At 34.4% G+C, this 13,350-nt stretch overlaps 1 protein-coding gene across 1 annotated transcript in view; it reads right to left on the bottom strand.

The window, feature by feature from the left end:
- The window catches only part of Ap3s1 (adaptor related protein complex 3 sigma 1 subunit), an 80,232-nt gene that overhangs the window by 17,763 nt on the left and 49,119 nt on the right, over positions 1-13,350 (bottom strand). The window contains exon 4 of the mRNA XM_004640594.2: positions 3,531-3,602. Within this exon, the coding sequence (XP_004640651.1) occupies positions 3,531-3,602 (72 nt within the window). The remainder of the gene's footprint in view (positions 1-3,530; positions 3,603-13,350) is intronic.

The raw sequence follows: 13,350 nt of genomic DNA, 5'->3' as shown, positions 1-13,350 counted from the left end.
CTAGTCTCAATTGCCATCTCAGTGAGCCCTGGGGGCAGGGCCGGCCCTGCAGGCCAAGGGATTGAATGCCTGGCCCCTGTGCCTGCTTGCAGGTGCTTTAATCCACTGAGTTATTTGGCTGGCCCTCATAATTCATGATTTAAAAACTAGTCTATAAATACAAACTTTTTCACTTCATAAGTCTTACCTTCATTTTGAAAATGTACAATTTTTCTTAAAAGAGTGTAAAAAATAGTAAAAAGAACCACATTAGAAATGATACAGAATTTCACTAAACACAAGAACTGAACAATGGCTGTTGTATTGCATAATGCTATCTTCAAATCAGTTATTCAGATTACCAGACATAAGCATGTAGAACTGGTTAAAAATTTTTAAAAAGTTATAGGAAATTAAAAATAAAAAAATTAAGCATTAACTACTACTTTCAATAAACTCATAGAAATCAGCAGTACAATTATCCAAACAAGCCTATATATATAAATAAGTATACCCTTTTCCCGTCTTTCTTTTGTCCTTTTCCTCATTCCAGTTTTTCTTTCACTTTGAACAGATTCTTTCAGAATAGAAAGGTACAAACTTTGAAGAAAGATTTATAAAAATTATCTTTCCCAGAAAACAAAAATCAAACAAGAAGTGCTAAGTAACACTACTGCTACCAGACAGCAGTAATGTTTGGACGCTATACTTATATACATAACTTAACCCTCACAGTAAGCTTTGTTACAACTGAGAGAATATATCTAACTTAATCAAAATACATTTACTAGTACACAAATTTGTTTTCAAAGAAAAGTAACTCCTATGACAACCAATTCAAAGCCAAGCAATCCAGTTCCTTGCAGTGAATGAAAATAACTAAAAAAGCTAATTAATTTTAGTCATAATGTACAGAAATCTGATTAAAGGTCAAGTAAGTGATAGGATAATATAGTAAAATTACCTTATTGTTACTAATTCAAAGAGAAACAAGTTCAAAAAAACCCAGTGCTAATGGGTATCCATTAAACTTCAGATACGGAAACAGAAATCCAAGGGGCCAGGGAGATGGCTCAGTAGAATAAGCGCTTGTCTGGCAAGCGCAAGGGCCTGAGTTCAATCCCCGGTTCCACCAAAAAAAAAAAAAAAAGAAGGAAAAAAAAACCAAAAAACTCAGAAACTCGCAGTAAGAATCACTTAGCTCTTAAAATCACAGCAACATTCCTAGTTCCTTTGCTCAGCCTCTCTTGTGGGTTCATACCCTCCTTACCCCTATGTATACTGCACTTTTGCCTTTCCAGAAATACCAACAAACATTCATCATTTTTGTTCTACCTTATAAATAGACTTACCATTTTCTTTATGTTTCATTCCTTCAGTATATTCCTTCATGTCAGATCTTGTTCTATCAAAGTATCTATCTTAGAGTTTCTTTCACTGGAGATTTTTTGTTGGTATTCTCTTACTGTTTCTTTGACAATGTATTTTTCTTATGTTCTTGAAAGATATTTTTGGTTCATTTTAGAATTATGGGTTGGCAGTTATTTTCTTTGAACACACTGTCTCCTAATGTTTGTTGTTTCTAGTGAGAAATCAGTTGCCAATCTAACATCACCCCTAGGAAGGTAATTTATCTTTTATTTCTGGATGCTTTTAAAAGCTCTTTCTGTAATTTTACTATCAATAATTTAGATGTAGATTTCTATCTATTCTGTTGTGACTCTTGTCTGCATACTGGTATCACACTAATTCCCCAAAATTCTCAGAGGTAGATACTGAATCTGTCTTATTCTTTTCTCCTTCTGAAATTAAGAATTCATCAAATGAATACCAACTATACTCCATGACTATAAAATATCTTATCTTTAAACCCATTGTCTATATGTTGTAATATCAGCAGCTACTCTGAAGGTAACAATATGCAACATACTAACCATTGTTACTCTCCCACAGTTTGTTTTGAAATTTTCTTTTTTCTTTTTGTATTTTAGGGAAGGGTCTACAGGGTGTTCAGGGTCTCACTACTAGATCAGACACACAGTGATCCACCTGTTTACAGCCGCCCAAGAGCTGGCATTACAGGCACACACCACCATGTCCAGTCTCAACTGCAATCTCCGCGCACCCTGGGGGTGGGGCTGGCACAGCAGGCCCGGGGATCGAACCCCTGGCCCCTGCATCATTTTGTTTTCTTTAAAATAAAAAATAGACATCCACTAAAAGCATTAATCTTAATAATTTTTCCTCTTTCAAAATTCTATTTTTAAAAATCATCTAAATCACTTTTATACTTTAACCAGCACAAATTTTTTATGAGGATTTTTATTTATACAGCAACAGCTTTCTCTTTTTCCTTCATTGGCACTAAACTTCCCATCAACTTGTTATGATGGCTAATACTGAGGACACCAGACTACTTTCTTCTACCTTTTAATGTGGAGTCAGACCAACAACTGTCTGCATAGCTCCTTGGACAGCACTGTATCTATAATCCCTATTTTAAGGCTTCCAGATTCCTCACCTGAGCAGCTAATAGTTCCCCATCATGTAAATAGCCACTGTGGAATGACTATCCCACCTCTGATATTGTATGCCTATCTAATAAATACCTTAATTATACATAAAATAATTACACACTAAAAGTAATCAGGGCTCCTAGAAGACATGGCTGATAACTTGTTTGCTACAGTTATAAGTAACACATAATGTTCTACTGATTCTATTCCTCTAACCCTGGCTCCTCTAACAGATGCCCCATCATACTTTTCTAATGAAAGTATTTACCTTAGCATGACAGTAGCCAGTTGTGTGTCTCAACAGCCGCACTGTGGGACTACAGGAAACAATCTTTATATTCACTCACTTGGTAGAAAAACAGCAATGTGGATGTACATGTGTCAAAGTATCAAGGTGAGTTTTTACTCACCTTGTACATTGTGTTAAGATTTTTGTGTATCTCTAACTTCTTTATTAAATACTTTCTTTTGATTTTTCTTATACAACTAGACCAATTCAGTGAAATGTGACATGAGAATTTGCTTTTACAATTTTGGGGAGGAGTTGAAAGAGAGTTATCAGATGACTTGGCTACAGATAATAACTTGGATCATGTAAGTCAAGGAAACTGTGACACTGAGGTGGAGCAAGAAATGATAAGTAGAGGGCAAAGATCTGGTTTTAGATAAGGAGAAAAACAATAATGCATATAAATATTTAACTAGTCAAAATGCTACAAAATGGTCATGTATACCTGAATGATCCACTGTTAGAACTAGGTAGGAAAATATTGCCTTGCCAGTGGTGAAACTTATTGGACAGAACGCGAACACTCATGTGAAAATAATTTATTAATTGAATAAGAGAAGGAATAAAAATAGCATTATTCATTAAGTCTACCTTTACTCTGACAACTACAAATAAATGTTTTGCTGGGCTGGGGAGACAGCTCAGTAACACAGTGCCTGCCTGCCAAGTCTTGAGTTCATCCCTGGTACCAAAACAAAAAAGTTTTGCTTATACAGAAAACAGATTTGACAATGCAGAAACTGTACCTTGTCTACGTGGAAAATTAAATCCAGTTCACAGACATTTTCAAAACATTTGTCTAATGTTTCCACAAATACCTATGGGAAAGAAACAAAAAGGAAAAATTAATTTTGAGAACTGTGTAAATGCAATCTAATTAATTATCTATAAGGCAGGCAATTCTTAACTGAGAACTAAAACTTTCTCATCTTTTCAAAACTTACATTTTTCTTAAAACTAAGAACTACTACATGCAAATGAATGAAAAAAAGACTATTCTTCAGGTAAGCTACTTTTTAGTATATAAGTATGTAAAAACATTTTTCTAAAAATTGGCATAACTAGCTGGATGTTACAACACCATTATAGTGATTTCAGTTCACCAACTTAATTCTTTACAGGATTCTGGTCTTGAATCGAATTTCCACATTTAGATTAGGATCTCATGCAATTCAGTTTACAACCAGAATCACGGAAAGAAGTAAGTTTGAGAACTGAAGTACTACTGTACTTGTATTTAAAAAAAAAAAACTTAAAAATACTCAAATCATGCTTCTTCAGGTGTGTATGTGTGTATAGCGCTATTAGAAATTGCTGATGTGGTGGCACATGCCTTTAACCTGAGTAGTTGGGGATTGAGACAGGTACCATAGATTTTAAGTTCTGGGCCAGCCTAGGCTATATACAGTCCAATTTCTTACATCTAGCACAGCTAGTAATTTTTAATTAGAATAAAGACAAAAAATATGGAAAGAGCACGAACTTTGGAATTCAACTTACCTGTGTTCAAATGCTGGCTTGAAAATCTGGTATGACTCTGTGTGGAGTCACATGTGATTTCAAACCCTGAACATTATCCCAAAATTGGTCTGTTTTCAGGACCAGCTGTTGACAAGCTGCTAAGAACTAAGTTCTGACCTACTTTTTGGAATGTTCTACCCAGTAACAGTGTTTCTGTATTGCAGTGATTGTGGGATTGTATCAGTTTGAGAAGACAGTTCGTGCTCAGAATGTGATGTATAGTGAGTATCTGTGTTTTTCTTGGGGGGGGGGGTGTCTAGAGTCCAGGTAAGCATGATCACGCTGGCAATATATCCTTGGTCTCCAATAAAAATGCTGGATTCATAAACTAGGATGAGCTTCCACAGATGGGAACACTTTGTACATCATTATATTCCTGGGAGAATTAAGCATGTCCCAAGTACTCCAGTAAGAAGATACTTAAAAACTCACTACTCCTCCACATGTTTTACTCTGTGGTTTTGTAATTTCACTCTATATCTGTTCACTATATTAAATTACAACCATAAATATACAATAGCTCCTGAGTCCTAGAAGACCTAAATGGTTTTGGGAACTCTAGAAACAAACCTTAAGAAAGCAACCTCTTAAATTACACTTGATGTAGCTGTCACTGACTACTAGATTCCCATCCCTAATGTACCCCTGCCATCATCATAGCCTTCATGGACAGTGACTATACAACATACCATGCATAGCAGGGAAATATTAAGAATAAAAGGGAATAGTTAGTAGCAATTATTATAATAATAGCATGCAATGGTATAAACAACCTGGAACAACAAATATAAATCAGAAATATCCCTGGCAAACTGAAATGTATGGTCACACTATTCATAACATCTATGGGGCAAGCAGCAAAATCTAAACAAGTCTTGCTTTAATCACTCCAATCTCAAGCCAATTTACAAAAAACATCATTCAAGCTTTCTGGAATTAAGACAGAGGAATAAGACAGTTGAAACAGCATAGATCTCTAACCATATAGTTATAATCAACATTATTGTAGATTAAAGATTGGCAAACTGTCTTCCAAGGCCCATATAAACTCCTTAGGCCAAAGCACGAGCAGAAACAGTAGGTATATAGTTACCAAGATTGCATACAATTTTACCCATAATTTTATCTGTGAGAATGCAAATCATTAAAATGAGCAAAAGTGGGGCATACATGCAACTCATGGAGGCTAGGTCACTAGAGCCTGTTTCTGTTTTGTTTTGTTTTGTTTTGTTTTGTTTTGTTTAGCACTGCAAAGCAAAACAGAGCACAGCAAACCAAAACAAAGAAAAGAGAGGCTGGGGGGATATAGGTCAGTGTAAAGACCCTACACATGTGATGTGAAACATGTATTTCTCTTTTCTAACTTGTCAAGTTACACAAATCCTAGAATGCTTGGAATCTCAAAAGTGATATCCCTCTATAAATGCCACTAAGACAACTAATGGTTGGAACTTGAATATATCCTCAGAATGGGGGCTGGTTGCCAAGAGAACCAACCTGATGATCAGAAGTGTGGAACTGAAAGTTTCACTTACCCTCCAACCTCCATGGAGTTTAAAAGGGATGAAATGTTAAATTAGTCATCAACGACCAATGATTTCACCAAACATAATGGAAGTGTCTATATAAAAAACTACAAAGGCCTGGGTTCAAGAGCTTTAGACAGATGAACACATGCAGATATGGAGAAGCTAGTGCACCAAAGAAGGCATGAAAGCTCTGCATCACTCCCCACATACCTTGCCCTATTCCTTAGCTGTATTTTTGGTAACATTTTTCATAATAAATGGATAAATTGAAGGCAAGCGTTTTCCTGAGTTCTTTGAGATGCTGCAGCAAATTAATCTCATATGAGGGTTACAGGAATCCCAATGTGCCACTGCTTGGTCAGAAGTAAATGTCACAAAAACCTACCTGTGACTGCAACTGAAGTGGGAGACCGTATTGGGTCCTCAATGTATGGGGGCTGACAATATTTCCAGGCAGACTATTAGAAGTGAATCACAGGATACCCACTTGGTATTCGCTGGAGAAGTGCTTAGTTTGTGAGGCAAACTTCCTCATGTGTGCTGGTGGAAATACTGTGAAGAGTGACTATATGAGGAGAGAGACGGGTGTCTTTTTCCTTTTCCTACAGGTTGGTCTCATGTGAGTTTGTAGTTTACTGTAATTTTGTGATATAAACATCATTGAGTAGCCACCCTTAATCCCAATTTTATTTCTCCTGAAAGTCACTGACATGGTAACTAAAATTTTATGCAGTCATTTTTTGATGGAATAGGTTCTCTTTATGAGGTATGAGTAGGGTAATGCCACTTCAACAGTGAGTTAAATGCTAACTTCTTAGGGAAAATAAGAATGAGAGTAAAAAGAAGAAAACTGCTCTCTTTGAGAGAAAAAAAGTATTTTTGAAACTTAAATATCATAAAAATACTAATTCATAAAATTATACTTAAAGGTTACAAAAAAGCCATTTATGCCCTTACCCCATAAATTTTTATTTACATCTAACATACATAGAAAAATCCAAATCTTAAGAATATATAACAATAAAATGTTCAAAAAGTAAAAATATCTGTGTAATCAATGCCTGAATCAAGGTTATCTTTATTTATTTGCAGTGCTGAGGACTGAACACAGAACCTTAGGCAGCCTAGACACGTGTTCTACCACAGAGCTATATCCAGTCTTCAAACCAGCATTAGAGAAACTCCCTCTCATTGTCCGTCACTGTCACTACAAAAAGCAATATTGTACATTTTGTCTGTTTCTAAATCACATTCAATGTTATTTTCAGGAGATTCACTTGCATTACTATGTAATATAATAGTTCACTCACTCTCATACCATATGCCACTGAATGAGTATGCTACAATGTGCTTGTCTACTCTACCAATGAAAGAAATTTGGGCTGTTTCCAGTATGGGGATATTACAATTAGCAGCACCTTTAAGAATATTCTTACTCATGGGTTTTACTGAATGCCTATGCACCTATTAGATGTAAATCTACAGTAGAACTGATGAATCAGAGAGTAACATACTTTAATTTACAGTACAAATAAATTTTCCATTATCATATAAATATGCACTCATATACTTAACAATGTCTGAGAGTCTGCACAGTTCTACATGTTTTTCTGTACCCATACTATCAATCTTTTCATTTTCTATATTTTTCCTACTGATGTATAGGAATTCTGTATGTATTTTAGATAGTCCTTTTCTGTATGTACAAATTACAAGTATCTTCTCCCATTCTATGATCTGGCTTTTCATACTCATAGTAATGTGTTCTCTGAAGACCAGTTTTAAAATCCAAAGTAGGGCTGGCCAGATAGCTCAGTGGACTAATATGCCTGCACAGGCAGAGGGCAGGAACCAGGGTTCGATCCCCGGCACCACAAGCCATGCTGGTCCCACCCCTGGAGCATGCTGAGATGGCGATTGAGACTGGGTGTAGTGGCGCTAACCTGCTGAAAACAGGAGATTGATCTGTGTAGTGAGACCCTGTAGACTCTGTACTAAATACAAAAAATTTTTTTAAAAATTAAAACAATAAATAAAATCCAAAGTAGGCCAATTCTTAATGTTCATTATTGTTTCACCCAGTTTAACATGCTTCTTTTTTGCCTACAACAAACTCAGGAAGATATTTTCTCAGAGAAAACAATTTTTTTTAATGTTTTACTTTTCATGTTTGTACCAAATCTAAGGCAACTGATTTTTGTGTACGGCATGGGATGGTCTTAATTCTAAATCATTATTACAATTACTAACCAGAAAAATGTTTTCAGTACTCATTTACCACTGCTGTTACTTTGATTATGTGTATGTTGCACCCATCCATTTTAACTATCAAAACTTGACTATCCTGGGGAAAACATTGTTTCAGTAGAGTTTCCCTTTATTTACATCTACGTACTTAGAAAAATTAGGGGAACTTACTGGATATGCAAGATTACCTTGGTAAAAAAATTCTTCAGAGTATTAGATGTGTACCTGGTGAATTACAAAGTAACAGAAAACAATTTCAGAATTATAAACGGTGATAAAACTAATCACCTTTCTGGATTATCATGAAGATTTAGTTGAACTATCTAGATAGAATATTCATCTCAGTTCCCAAAACACAGCTAACAGCAGTCAACAATGTGTATTTCATTACTTAAAATATGTGAGGCCTACAAAATTAGGCTAGGAATAGAATCAGTCTTAGCAGCATGCTTCAACTGCCAGACTTTGTGATGTTTGTTAACAAAGAAAAATACTGCCCATGTTTAAGCCAGAATACCAACAATAAAAAATGTGGGCATTTGAAAAAACAAAGTACCATAATAACTACAAACATGTTCTTAATTTATGAAAGAAATTCTCAAAATTTAAAGCATTCAAATACTAAATTTGGCTAAAACACACGCACATACACACACACACACACACACACACACACACAGAGGCCCTCCTCAAAAAAATCTTCCACATTTTTCTTTTGACTGAGCAACCATTTCTAAACTGGATGGACCTAAACAACCACCTACTACTGTATTATAATTTCATAAGGAGAAAGCTAAAAGGGTTAAAACCAGAAATTGTATGGTAAATAGCACCCTCTTGTGTTTTACCTAAAAAAATGATACAACATTTACAGTTATTAATTTCAGTGTAACAGATTATCTATCAAAAGTAATCAGCTCAAGTGATAGGGATGCAAAATCAAAGACTTAATCTCTGGTCCCAAAGAATTTAAATTCTCAAATGAGAGAAATAACTTTACTTGTTGAAAGAATTATACTTCATTTTAGTAGCTGCCAAAATACTCCAAAAATAAATATAAAAGACATAGAAAAATGCTGCATCCACATATAATCAAGGGGCCAGGGAGATGGCTCAGTGGAATAAGCGCTTCTCTGGCAAGCACAAAGGCCTGAGTTCAATCCCCAGTTCCGTCAAAAAAAAAAAAAGAATACCACATATAATCGAGAGTCTCTTTTCCTCCACTACCAACAGAACTTCCTTATTTTTATCTTTAATGAAAGCTCTCTATGCCCAGGTCACAAATGGCAACAGGGATCTATTACATGATAGCTTAGTACAAGTAGAAATGCATGCCTTGACATTTAAGGGATATGTTCTGAGAAATGCATCACTAAGTGATTTTTGGAAACATTGCACAGTGCACTAATACAAACCTAGATAGAAGACATAGCCTACTTAGCTTCACAGTATATATGGTACAGTCTACTGGTCTTAGAGTGATGACAAAAAATAAGCACAACATTAAATCAAGTGCAGGAGAAAATGCTGCAATCAACAGACTTGGTGATTATGTGGCTGTTGCCAGGGTTGCATAGCATGCAGTTTTATAGTGAACTTCTTTTTTAATAAATAGGAATATACTCTAACATACTAGAAGTGTAGTATGACAAATAAGTAAATACATAAGCCAGTATTCACTGCTTATCAGTGAATACTGATACTATGGTACTATGAATTTAGGTACTATGTACTGTATGTAATTGTATGCAATTTTATGTCTTGTATCCTAGCAACATAGTAAGTTCATCACACCCACATCAGTACAAACACCTAAGTAATGTACTGACAACAATAGAACAGCTACAACTTCCTAGGTGTTCGGATTTTTTTCCAACTTCTTTATAATCATGTAAACCACTGTCCTCTATGCAGTTAAAACATTTAAGTGGCACAAGTTTATCAGGTCTATAGTTAAAATTCCATATTTGCTCCTAACTCTGAGATAGTCTAGGACAGATTATTTAAGTCTAAGCCTTAAGTTTCTTTAAAAAGGGGGGCACTAAGCATGTTGCACAAAAGGAATTGTCTTCGGGGCTGAGAACTAGAGGTAGAGAAGAATACGAATATGGTAATATTCCTGCTATTAGCACTCTTGCCATCGATGTGTTAGGAAAAATATAATCTCAGGATCTGACCACTGCCTATAAATTGATAAATAAACTCAGAAAGTAGAAAAAAATTCACTCGCTAGTGATTTTTAACCCAAGAAAATTTAAAGTAACAAATTAGGAAGTAAGCCAACAATACTAGTATTTTCATGTTAAGTTTAGAAATAATCCACATACTAGGTATTCAAACATCTAAACCTTAAAAACTTTAATAGTGAGACTATCTAAAAGATTATACTTTGTTTTTCCTTTATGGTACTAAGACTTGAACTGCAGGCCTTCAAACTAAGCTATATAACCAAACACATTTTTTTTTTTTTTGAGCCCTTGTACTTACGTGACTTATACGTAAAGTTTAGAAAAGCAATATTGATTCAAACATTAAAAATGAAAAGGAATCTCTCAATAATTTCTGAGCGCAAAAGCTCCCCACAAGAACATTTTCAAAAATTTTCACTGACACATTTTGTCAGTAAAAGTTTATTATTTGGCCTTCAAAGAAATGTTTTTATCTATATAATTGGGTACACTACAATTGACATATTGAGCACTGATTTGAAACATAATAAAATGAAAATTAAAAAATAGTAAAATGAAATAAAACAAACATTAGAACACCTTTCCTTCAAATATTTATTTTCCATAAGACAATCATTAGCACAAAGGGCAAACACAACTTCATAGGAGACAAATTTAGCAGGATTCACTTTAACCAAGTGATAAGATTAAAAAGCCCCCAAAATTTTAAAGCCTACAACAGAAACTAAATAACAGTATTGTTATCAATATTAATTTCCTGCTTTTAATAATTATAATGTACTTATAGAAGATGTTAATTTTGGAGAAGTTGGATGAACATATACAACATATTCTGTACTACGTATGCTACTCTTTATTTTTTTGGAGACAAGGTCTTGCTATGGAGTTCAGGCTGGTTTTGAACTGTGTTGATCCTGTTGGCTTGGCCTCCCATGTGTTGGAGATTACAGGTGAGCTACCATGCCTAGCTTATGTTTGCCACTCTTTTGTAAATCAGAAATAATTCCAACATTTCTTAATATTTAAAAATTTCTAAAAATACATCTTTTAGTTAAGCTCAAGTATACTCTCTTCCTCTACGTTCAATACTTTTCTTATAGCCAACCATGCTATACTAGGAAATTACAAATTTATCTTAAATCAAAGGAAAACACTAACTAGCAGAATTGTCTTCTCTGCCCATACAACACAGAAGTGAAAATAAGTTCTAAGTGGTTTCAGCTCCAAAATCCTGACTGTTCCAAAATACTTCCTTTACACTTTACTTCCTATGAAGAAAGTAGTAATGTCTACTATATTGTAGGCCTTATGCTCACTGATTATATTATTAGCTCTAATTCTTACAAAAGTGCTGACATGCTAGGTGTGAATACCTGTATTTATATAAAAGAAAACTATAGGAAGATAAGGTGGCAATTTGCATAGTTATGTAACTGTTAGATTATAATGCTGAAATTCATCTAATTCTAAATACCAACTTGATACCATGATGCCTCCCAAATGGACTGATGACATGACAAGAAAGTTTGTGAAGTAGCTATCACCAAATGTGACACCAGGATTTATTATGAACAAGCAACATTGTAAAAAGCAAAACAAAAGACTGAGAATTGGTCATTACATTTTCAGTTACTGGAAGTTAGACTTATTAACCATGAAAACAAGATGGGAAAAGAGTATTAACAATCCTAAGCAACTCTAAAAGTCTCCAATTCAAATTGCTTCTAGAAATATTCTGGTTTTCCACACAGATGTGAGAAAAAAAATCTTACTGAGAATGAAAAGTTTTACATTAACTGGTAACAGAATACAGTGTAGCAGGTAACATTTTTCTAAAATGATTCTAAGTATTCATTTCTTGTCTATAAACCCACTGGGTATGAGCTTCCTCTTTTTCTAGCAGGAGAAACTGTACCAGAACTCACATTCCCACAGGACCAGAGATTTATTTCCCCTCAATGGAAGACTGCAACTTCCCAAAATTCCCACATATGGGGTGGGCTAGTTTTCTCAGACAATTTTTAAGAACAGATGGCACCTACATCTCCAGAGCATCCAGTTTAAAGAGCACACCTGCAATCTCACTGACAAGGATGCTTTCAAGCTACCCTCATCATAAAAGAGAACAATGACAGGAGTGGAGTGCCTCCCCCAGCACAGTATTTTCTTTTACTCTCTTTTTTTAATTGTTTGATCCATCTTGCATGCCTAGATCTGGTAATCTGAGCAACAAATTTGATAATAACAATATGTAATGTAACAACCACTGTTAATTTAATCTTGTTTTGAAATTCTGCAGTTTTTATTATGTAGTTTTGTTTTTGTCTTTGTTCTTATTTTTTTCCCTCTTTAAGATAAAAAAAAGCACTGTATTTTCAATAGGTTAGCAGCACCTACCTCAGCATCATTTGCTATGTGATAATGAGGAACATGAGGAAACCTGTTTTTCATTTAAGTATTCCTATCTTACAAGTTTTCCCAGTTAAGCCTATTTTGTATCACATAAATATGTCACCATGTAAAATATATCTCAAGCTATCACACATATGTAGGATAAAATGATTCACAGATATTAAAAATAATAAAATTAAATGAAAATATTTCTCTAATTCAGTTTGTGTACTAATAAAGATTTCTCCAATTGTGTACTAAGAAAACAATGCTTTATATGACCTTCTTCTAAATACATGGTTTAATAAAAAATGCTAGCTAAAAACCTGATAAAGCAATCATTTAGTGATAGATACCATGTACAAAGTCTTTATTTTATGCTCACACCTATGGAGGTTGGCACACTCATTTTACAAAGGAAAATTAGTTTTAAAAAGATTAAAAAACCAAAATTTTATATAGCATAGCCTGAATGGTTTTAACTACTACATGATATTAGATTGCTTTAATTTTTATTTAACCTTATGAAATCTACATGCAGCATTCTTGAAGCAACATAATTCACAGGTGAAAAAATTTATGTCTATAAAGAATAAAGAACTTGGTCAAAGTAACACTAAATTTATGTAGAATCATAAGTAACATGGTTTCATAAAAGCTTGCATAACAGGTACTGCAATAATGACAAC

This window comes from Octodon degus, unplaced genomic scaffold, assembly GCF_000260255.1.
Source record: "Octodon degus isolate 3935 unplaced genomic scaffold, OctDeg1.0 scaffold00124, whole genome shotgun sequence".
Classification (NCBI taxonomy): domain Eukaryota; kingdom Metazoa; phylum Chordata; class Mammalia; order Rodentia; family Octodontidae; genus Octodon; species Octodon degus.
This window is presented reverse-complemented; position numbering and strand designations above follow the sequence as displayed.